Source organism: Telopea speciosissima, chromosome 5, assembly GCF_018873765.1.
Source record: "Telopea speciosissima isolate NSW1024214 ecotype Mountain lineage chromosome 5, Tspe_v1, whole genome shotgun sequence".
Taxonomy (NCBI): Eukaryota; Viridiplantae; Streptophyta; class Magnoliopsida; order Proteales; family Proteaceae; genus Telopea; species Telopea speciosissima.
In genome coordinates, this window is record NC_057920.1 from 10,800,222 (window position 1) to 10,811,016 (window position 10,795).

The 10,795-nt window shown below is 37.4% G+C and overlaps 1 protein-coding gene across 1 annotated transcript; it reads right to left on the bottom strand.

The window, feature by feature from the left end:
- Positions 1-359: 359 nt before the first annotated feature.
- Positions 360-6,447, bottom strand: LOC122662496 (protein HGV2). Its single transcript, XM_043858148.1, has 7 exons — positions 6,091-6,447; positions 4,698-4,954; positions 1,913-2,116; positions 1,677-1,767; positions 1,284-1,536; positions 864-1,170; positions 360-710 (listed from the first exon to the last, which is right to left on the bottom strand). The coding sequence occupies exons 1-7, from the start codon at positions 6,429-6,431 to the stop codon at positions 634-636; spliced, it is 1,530 nt and encodes a 509-aa protein (XP_043714083.1). The 5' UTR covers positions 6,432-6,447; the 3' UTR covers positions 360-633.
- Positions 6,448-10,795: the final 4,348 nt, after the last annotated feature.

Below are 10,795 nucleotides of genomic sequence, written 5' to 3' on the forward strand. Positions count from 1 at the left end.
CAAAGTTGGGAGTGGGACCAAGGACCATGGACAACAAGACCAATACAACCAGATGGATACCATATCTCTATCCTCCAAACAATTAATATGCAGCAATTTTACTTTTTCTCCCCCCTTCCTATTCTTACAAACAAAAGGCTTAGGAGATGATTAGAATGAAATAAAATTTTGGCTCCATTTGTTTTGATGTAAAAGGATAGAAGTTAAAAAAATAAAAGGAACATTAAATTTTTAACCATAGAGATTGTTTGAACAGATTTTTCTTTTCTTTTTTTTTGAAGTTTTATCAGATGTAAACATAAGTGACGTATAGTTCTACGATGGGACCCATTATTTAATACCTAGAAACTGAAAAATACATTATAAGTAAAATATTTTTCTTACTATATTTTACTTCTGGCCATTTTACATCGAAACAAATAGAGCCACATCAAAAAACGATTCTGACAGATTACCAGACAAAAGCCAAAAGTAATGTTGTAATGAGTTTCACACCAATCAGTTATTTAGTCCTAAAAAACTTTCCATACACCAGAGAGTTGCTTTTAGTTTTCATACCAGCTTGCTCAACTTGACTAATGCTACTACATGCCGGGGCTGCAGAGTAAAATGGCTGCTGAACCACATATGCCTTCAAGAGATGCTGGCATCACTTTTCGATCCTGAGGATTCCAATGTAGACTTGTCTATTGGGATGGGGTCTGCACCACCTGGAACAAACATCATCACTTCATGACCCTGCAACCTATTTTGGATAATACCAGCGATAATTCTACTACAATGCTGTGGAATGAGTTAAAATGGCAGCTGGAATTTAATTTTTTTCTTAAAAAAAAAAACCCTTCAAGATAGGCAGCGCTGACCTTTCTCTTCTGATGAATCCTGTAAGGGCTTCTTCAACGGGCTGGGTTCTGCACTGCCTGGATTCATCAATGGCCGTTTAATGCCTCTTCCTACCACACCAAGATGTGTGACACTTACAGTCTCCTTTGTATGACCTGTTGAAAGTGTTGGAGAGTCGAAGCTCTCCTGGAGAGAACCCATCTGCGAAGAGCTCAATACCGTTGAAGGTGAACTCTTCTGGCTGCCGGTTGCCTTTGCAGAAACCATTTTAAGTACTTCAGAAAAGATAGATGATGGGGTTAAGACAAGCTGTTGGAGGTCTTCAAGCTGCAATCCAAAAATCAAACGAGTTACTATGTTGTATATAATAAAGTCATATGCTTAAGTAGATATACCCAGATTTCTGTCCAAAAAGGATGCAAAATTTGAGCGACACTTGCCTTCCTTTCCAACTCGTTGGAGAGTTCCTTCAGTGTCCCAATCTCAGATTCCTTATCTGAGACTGAGACCCCGCAGATGATTGTTGGTTCAGCTTCAGAACCAGCAGATGATTGTTGTTTGCTCTTTAGTTCATTAACTTCATTGACGAGTCTTTCCAGCCGAGCCTTGCAAATTGATAAGGCCTTCTGACAATATGGAATGGCTTCTTGAGCCTTTGAACCAACCTCCAGGCACAAGCATATCCTGAAATTTCTAATTTTCAAGTTAAGGACGTGATTGCCAACAACCAATTACTACAGGTCAGCCTAAGAAAGCCACTCAGCACATCATTGGAAATATAACCTAACTATGGCAAGGGTAATCTGATACTATGTCATCTAAGACATGGATACAGTTCAGCAATTTGTCGACTGTCGGGTTCAACCAGGCGTTCCAGCATGGAGAGTGCTTTAAGATAGTCATTTATGGAAGTCTCAATATCCTCTGAGTAACAGAAAATGGAGCACATTACTCAATCTAATAAGAGACAACCAAATATTCTTAGCAGAGGAAACAAATAAGAAAATAACAGAGCAATCAGAAAAGATGAATCAGTTTCTCTGTTCTTTTGGGTAGTAGGGGGTTGAACCTCTTTCTAAAGCAACCTCTGCCAGAGCTGACAATATGTCCACTTTTTCCATTGTGTCATCAGGACGTTTTTCAACAATTGCCCTTGCAATATCCAACATCTTCCATGCTAGATCAAGGTCAGATTCATCTTCATCGACTTCAGCCAGGTCCTCATCTTCACTCTCCCCTTCACCATCTTCAACCTGATCCTTATCACCGGCAGCTATTATTTCACAAGAAAAAATCAACAACATGAATGATCAGAGCCTTACTTGGACAGCCAAAATATTTAACAACCCTTGCCCTACCATATACTTTCTCTTAGCCAATAGGCCACATGAAGATGATCTTCTTCTTTCACTTTTCAGATCGATTGCTTAAACAAGAAAATAGTTTTAGCAGTCAGTCTTTCTATAATCCCAAACTGGTTGTTGATACACTAGTAAAGACTACTGGCCCTAGTCATTTATATCTCCAATAAAACAACATAACATACAATACCATTATGTATATCATATCACTATACAGCTGTTTGATTCTGAGCCAATGTAGTCCAAACTTCAAATCTCTCGCAGAAAAGACATGGAGCTTCAAAACCTGGCCCGGCCAGCCTGCTCAAAACCTGGGCTGGCAAGCCAAATTTCTGCCCAGGCAGAATTGGTCTTATGGCAACAAAGAACGATGTCCAGACCTATACATACTTTTATGTTTGTATGGTATTTTACATAGAATCCTCATCTTATGGCCATCTCTCGATATGCCCCTATCCCTGCAACTGATTTTCAAATTCAAAAGGAAAACAAGAACCAATCCCCAGGATCATTTTGTCAGTCACAGTTAACCCGTTAAATTTTTTCTTTCCCAGTAGACAATAAATCTTCCCTCCCCAACCAACTCTCACTAGTCTTCCTCATCATCTTCACAAAGAGAATATTTTTTAACTTAAACACGCATTCAATTTTAAGTTGTGTCACCGTTCCTTTAAAACTTAAAGTGGGATGGATGAAGTAAAGAGGTGCATCCGGAGTGTTGTGTGACCGCCGTATTCCTTTAAAGCTTAAAAGAAAGTTCTATAGGACTATTGTACGACCGACAATGATGTATGGAGCAGAATGTTGGGCAGTTAAGAAGTGTCTTACTGAAAAGCTATGTGTAGCAGAGATGAGGATGTTAAGATGGATGTATGGAAAAACTAAGAAGGATAAAGTCAGGAATGAGCATATTAGAGCTGAGTTGGGAGTTGCCCCCATTAATGACAAGCTCCGAGAGAGTCGTTTGAGGTGATATGGTCATGTTCAACAGAGGCCTAATGATGCCCCAGTAACGAGGAATGATATGATCCCGATTGAAAGAGTTAAAAGAGCTAGGGGCAGGACTAAAATGATCATAGGAGAAGTTGTGAGGAATAACATGCATAGTCTAGGTCATGTACCAAGTATGACCTCGGATAGAACCTGTTTGAGGGCAAGGTTCCATGTAGCAAACTCCATTTAGCTGAAATTCTCCCGACTTACTAGGTTGTGCCTCATTCCTCTTACTTCATCTTTCATTTTTCTTTTATTTTCCATCTTTCATTTGTCATTTTTCATTTTTGCATTTCTTATCTCATTTCCCATCTTTTCATCCCCCTTTTTTTGTTTAGACCTCAGTTTTCCCTACTTTGTTTTGTTTGGATCCATGTAGCCGACCCCATTAAGTTGGGATAAGGCTGAATTTGTTGTTGTTGTAAACATGCATTCAAGTGAAAAAAAATTTGGGATTTGCGGATTTCACCTAGGTATAGAGTTATCCAGCTAAATGAAGCTAATTGACAAGGATATATTAAGAAAACAAGTCCAGCCCAATTTTGTGCACCAAAGGTGGAAGTGAGAAGAAAAGGGACCCAAAAATAATGTTATGCAATTTGAGGTTTCCAGCTAGTATTTATCCTTTACAGCATTCACCAACATTTTCAACAGAACCAAGACATAAAACATGGAATTGGAGAGTACAACCTAAATGGTTCACAAAAATTTCAATGATTAGCACCATTCCACCTGATCATTGCTCAACCACCAGTACCTCTACATAAATAGAAAAGGACTTTCTTTACTAAATGAGCACCTAGAAACATGGTTATGTCTTGAATTTGGGATTGACTCAAGTCTTTCTTTAAAAACCGTTGGCTTGAAGGAAATTTACGTATCTAAAACCTTAAAACAAAATTATAAACGGAAAACAGTACTAGAATAAAAAGTATGCCCAGATACAAATTTTCTTCACAAGAATGTGACAATGGACAGTAAGAAAGAGAGGTTACACAGATGCATCTAAGCCTGTGTGTCAAGGCCAAAAAGAGTTAACATGGAACCTTGTTAAAGCCAACAAAACCAGTGCAGATATGATGTTACAACAGCAGTTAAGAGATGATTCGTAAGGGTAGGTTTTCATCTCCACATTGGGAAGCAACAGATCAGGCTCAGTATGTATGTTGGTCAACCTGAAACACACGCTTCAGATGCAAAAGTGAAGCGCATTTCATATATCAATAATTGAATGATTGCACACGTCAAGCCACATTCTCTGTTAGCACAGAAAACAAAACGCAGAACCCTGAAATTGCATGTGATGAATCATACAACTTTTCTATGCACAAAAGCATGTGCTTCATGCTCTTATGCCCACTTGACTATGTCAACAAATTTATCTTTTTATCTGGATGCACAGTTCTACTAAGATGAATAGATCATGCAGTACTAACAACACTTACTGAAGCATGATTAGGCAAATGTAAGTATAGATGAAATATTAGGAGATATGCTAACCATTGACTTGTTCTTCCTCATTGAGACTTGAATCCCCATCTTGTTTTCCCTCATTTACAGCAGAAGTGGTGGACGATTCCCCATCATTTGCAATCATAGTAGTGTCATCGCCATTATTATTTTGTAGAGAATCAACCTCCTTCTTGGCCATCGAACCCAAAGGATCAGCTTCTTCTTGGGCTTTGTACAGCAAAGCACATCCATATTTATGGTAGGCATCAGCACATTCTGGAGCAAGTTCACCATAATGTGCAACCCTAGGCAAATATTTAGTCTTTGAGATTTAATTATAAAACCATTTCAAAAAACAAAAAAAAAAAAGGAAAACTTAAATTGGCAATAAACAGCTTTACCTAGGAGAAGAACACTTGACAGTGAAACAGGGAGCTCTCTATTTTCTATGTGTACTTAACTATGCATGAGCACAGATACATACATTTAGAGGTCATGTTACCATATCAAGCTTTGGTTATAACTCCACAATCTTAATTAACAACATTTTAAATTTCAAAATTAAAAAAGAACAAATTTAACAGCAAGCCTATTTTCTTAGGAAAAGGATTCTGTCCAGCCGTGGCGGGAGCTGGAGTGTCCAGCACCGCTAAACGACAGCAAAAACAGGGGTGGGGTGGTCATTTCACAGGTGGGTCCCACCTGGGCCCCACATGTGAAATGACCACCCCACCCCTGTTTTTGGGGTGGTTTCCAAGCGCTAGACTGTCCAGCTCCCACCACGGCTGAACAGGAGCCAGGTCCATTTTCTTAACACTCCCCCTGCCCCAAACAAAAATAATTATTAATATAGCAAAAAATTGTACCTGATGATAAACTGAAAGTAATTGAAGAATCAGGAAAGGACAGACGGTTATAAGATCTAACAGCCATTTAACAGTAAATAATACTTCAACTACAAGGCCAACATAACAATATTTCCATTGCCTTAAAACTGTCCTATAAGTTGCTTCCAATGATCTAACATCTTAGGGGTTCTAATTTAGGTACACCAAGCATGATATCACAATCTTGGAAGACAAACATAATGTTTCACATTGAACCTAAGAAGTTTTAATCAGTTCGGAACAAATGAAGAAAAGAAACGGAATGATTTTGCTTCCGTTATTTTAGAAATATTCTTCATTCTGTATCACCAAATCTTTCCAATTCAACAAATAACCTATGCTTTTGACTCGAAAAGCAGTTCCTATGGTGAGAAGTTAAACTATGAATTCAATCTCGCTTGAAGTTCATGAAGCAAAATTCAAGAAGGCAATGAATAATAGAAATAAATGTATAAGAGATAGTTTAATAAAATCATCATGTCCGGAATTAACGATATATTTCAGTCCTACAAAAGAAAATAACGAAGATACAATAGAACGAAAAAAATGCAAACCTAATTTCGACGGCACGGCTTAAACATTCAGCCGCTTCAATGTAATCGCCATCTTTTAGGGCCTTCGATCCAGTGTCCATAAGCTCGGTAGCTTGTTCTAAAGTTTTCTGAGTGTCGTCGTCACCCGAGGTAGAAGAAGCTCCGACAAAGCTGCAGGAAGATTCTGCCCCTCCCAGACCTTTCGAGTCTATCAGTGTTTCAGTAGAAACTAGGGTTTCTTGAACCTCTGTGACGACGATTTTGTCGACCTTCACGGCCAATGTTTCTGGTTCGGTATTCGGATTTTCTTCGGATACTGCAACTGCGTCCATGGTAGTGGGAGCTTCGGCGGAGGCAGCCATGGTCGCAAAGGGAAACAGAAATGTTCGAGTTCAGTTCTGCCTCTGCTCTTCAAACCCCTCTTTATGGCGGAAAAACAATGGAAAACTGGCTTTGAAATGAGACGGGAGTGAAATTCTCAGATTTTATTTTTTTTTGGGTAAGAAGTATTTTTCTGCGCTTACTTTACGCGGGGCAAGTGAAAATGTGAATTGTAATAACGCGAAACTGAAGTATAATTACGTACTTCGCGGTCCACGGACCGTGAAAATGCTTCTATCCAATCTAAAGGTGCTCCTTATCAAAAATAAATAAATCTAACGGTGTCAAACTAGAGTCGGTTCTTCTCCCCACACGGGTAACCTCCCGGCTCCCCCTAATCTCACACCGTCCATGGGTGTGGGACCCAGTTTTGGACTACGAGACCCAATCCCCATGAACGGTGTTAGATCAGGGGTACCCATGTAGGGAGAGGAACCAAGTTTGTCAAAATATTGGTTCAATCCAAATTTTTTTTTTGGTTTTATGCAAGTAGGATGTAATGGATAAGAACAATCAATGCATCGATTCGTTAGGGATCGTATTGTAGAATAAAACTAAAACAAAAATCCGAATTAATAAAAAATAAGTAAATAATGATTTTGGTTTTGAGATCAGTATCGATATGTAAATAGATTCGAGTTCTACCAATATTGCCTGAGTCTCTCATCAAGTGATAAGTTCTTAGTTCTACCAATATTAGCTCTAAGAAGATGAGATAAGCATCGAGGTGGGGCCAGACACACATCCCGGTGCACACGAGCAGCTCCAATGTTGGATGCCTCACTGGCACTCACCGGATGGGGTGCTTGCAGGAGAGGAACTCGATCCCATCAAAGATATCTAGGAATTCACATCAAATGGCTAAAGCTACCTCGTATATAACTCAAGGGATAGGTCAACATCTCACAATAAAGAGGTCATGCATTCAACTCTTTTTGGGTTCTACCAAAGGGTGTCAAAATCTAGCCTGAACCGATAAGATCGAACAAAATGACCACAAAAATCAGATCGAATCAAACCGATCTTTATCAAATTGGTTTTGGATTGGGGTAAGATGGAACCGGTTGAAAATTGAATCGTACTGAACCGATTGATATCCAATCGAAAATAGAACCAAATGAAACTGATAAAAATCATTGAGTATAAGGTTACGAAAAGGTGGATTGATTATCCATTGATTTCTATACTAGTGAGACAATATCTAGTTATAAGAGGAATTGTTACAAATCAATGAGTATGTGGTTATGAATAGAAAAATTGATTTGTAACAATGCTTTTATTGATCTCCTTGTTCACTATACAAAATTAGTTGAATACTCAAAAGAATGATTTGATAATAGGGTTCATTTCGTGATTTCAATATTAGGTATCTTCTTATTGACTAGTTATTTATTGATTTCAATATTAATTATCTTCCCCTTACAATTAATGATAATTTTTTATATGATTTATAACAATGATTTTGTTACAAGTCTATTTATCCATTGGTTTCAATATCAGTTATCTTTTCTTTGTAATTTATTTCTCTCTATTCAAATTACAACAGTAACACAACAAATCAATTTTCCTATTCATAGGTGTTTACTTGTTTGACTTGAGAAGGTGAATTAAAATGTTTTTTATCGATTCTTTCATCACTATAATTTATGAATGTAAAATTTTATTATGGTTCAAACCCAAAAACAAACCGATCTAAATCGATATTAACCAGATATTGAAAAAATGAAATAAATCAAAACCGCATCGGACCAAAACCAAAACCAAATTGAAAACCAAAGTTTCTTAACGGTTTGGTTTTGATCTCACTAATTTTGAGACCGAAACTGGGCTGAACCGACCGTTAGACTATTTTCAACTTATCAAACTCGATTTATTTGTCTTGGGCAAGTATCCATGCAAAATCTCTCATCCGTGACCTCGCTGTCAGACATGTTGGGCTGAAACAATAGAAACAACAGCAGCACACACAATCGTGTATCGTATATAAAATTGTATACTACATCCACAATACAATCCTTGCAATTGATTGCAAAACCCAAGCTCCCTTGTACATCCTTTTCTGTCCTCTCACTCTGTCCATCTTGGCTTCTCACTAGTCTTTTTACATATGTTGTACTCACTTGTACACATATTGTATCCCTTGTATGCCTTAATTGTCACTAGTCATTAGTCTCTTTGATAGACGTCTTTATCTTTTATAAGAACCATCTTCCAACCATAGAAGACTTCACCTCTTGGAAAACTCCACTCTTTACATTTTTTTGGAGACTCACTTAATGTAAGACTTCACTTTTTCCACTTCTTTGGATAACTCTGTCAATTCGCATTAAAAGACCCCAAGGGAGTAACTCAACTTGGTCATTAACCCAAACCCATTCAACCAGTCTAGATAAAAGATACAAACTCAACTCTAGCTACCCGCAAAATGTGATTTAAATCAAACATATGGTTGCATTCTAGAAGTTACAAGATCATTATAAATCTATAGGGGCACTGTTCTCTATGCCGCAGCGCAGGTTGCGCCCAGGCACATGGAGGTGGGAGCAATGACCACCCTGCCCCCCTGCACAGGCTACCCATGTACCTGGGCGCAGCCTATGCTGCGGCACAGAGAACATTCATATGGCCTTATTAAAAATTTATGCAATTGGCTTAACCTTCATCAATTCATCTTCTATTATCTTCTAAGTGAGCTAACACCTGATTTTGCTCTAAGACGCGAAGAAAGGATCTCAGATAATCTTCTTTTAGTGAAGGTTTGCTTCCACCAGTTAGTTCCATCTTGTCTATTCACCAACAGTTTTCAATCCTTTATCTTTTATTGCTACAACTTAATAGTGATTACGACGGATATCAGGTGACTTCCTCTTCCCTATATAGTTATCTTCCCATATCCTTGTTTTCTCCCGAACACCCATTGCATCCTTGCGAGTACTTCTTATATGATTCCATTACCCCTTCCTAGATATTCTCATACATAGTTTCATTGCTTAGCGTGCTTTGACATAATCAATTATACACAAGAGTTCCTTCAGAAGACAAACATTTCCATACCTAATTGTTGTCAATATTTGAGATCTCTAGAAAATTTGGATCACTTTTTTTTTCTTTTTTTTTCTCTTATCAATCCCTTTTTAGATCTATTTGGAATAGGGTCTTTAGTAAATGTTGGCCTGGACGTCGTTATATCTTTTATTTTTAGAAAGAATGTAGATGGATTTAAAAAAAAAAATAATGGTAATTCAATCTGTGACACTATTGATAAGCTTGTCTTTTGTACTGTGAATTATCATATTTTAGTGGGAAAGAGAAAAAAAAAAAAAAAAAAAAAAAAAAAAAAAAAAAAGAAGAAGATAAAATTCTTACTTGAATACTACAAACATATCTTTTGAAATAAAAAATAAATTCTTTCTCATTCGTTCAAAGAGCCCAAATACATCAAGAAATAGGCATCTTACCTCTTTTTGGGACCTTCCATTTATTTCTCCTTCATCGCCAATTTTTTGATGTATCATCCTTTTATTGGGTTTCTTGTCCATCCCTTGATTTTTGATGTATCATCCTTCGATTAATGTTTCCTCCCCATCCTTGTTTTTTATGTATCATCCTTTACGGTTCTTGATGATTAAATAGGGTTTCCATATTTTTCTTGCCTAGTGGTGTTGTCATTGTACGAGGATTTTTCCCTTAATTAATTTTCTATTTAACAAAAAAAAATATAGATTTTATTTTTGTTTTCTAATGAGAAATGTAGATTTAATTTTAATTCATCATAATTTCCTAACACTATTTATAAAAATATAAAATTATTTCATTATCTCTTCATAAGAAATTTTTTAAAAAAGAACACAAAATAACCAAAAATCATCATTGATTATGGGCCGACTAAATGGGCTAAAAATCACGATGAAACCTTTCCGTCTTTAAACCCACCCCCTGTACTTCGAAATGAGTATCATAATCAGTTGCAAAAGAACTAATTAATTAATGGGAAAATGACCGTTACTTGGTTGTGTGACTTGCGTGGCTCCTACGGATAGAAACAAAATAGCGCAAAAGTATCGTACTACCCCGACGGAAAGGTAGAAATTCCATCCAAAGCAATGCTTGTATGTGCACTCCCATTGACCAACGTGCAGTTGCAGGCTCTAGAGACCCAAGCAACGATCTCTATCCCTTAATTAAATAAAAAGTCCATAACATTGTCCTTAGACGAGGTTCAGAGCTTCTCAAGCCTCGCTATCAAAGCCCATCTATGGGCAATAGACACCATTTGTTTGTCCTTTTTTATTATACATGGAGAATCAAAACTCTTCATTAAGGTAGAAATGCCAAAAAATGAAGC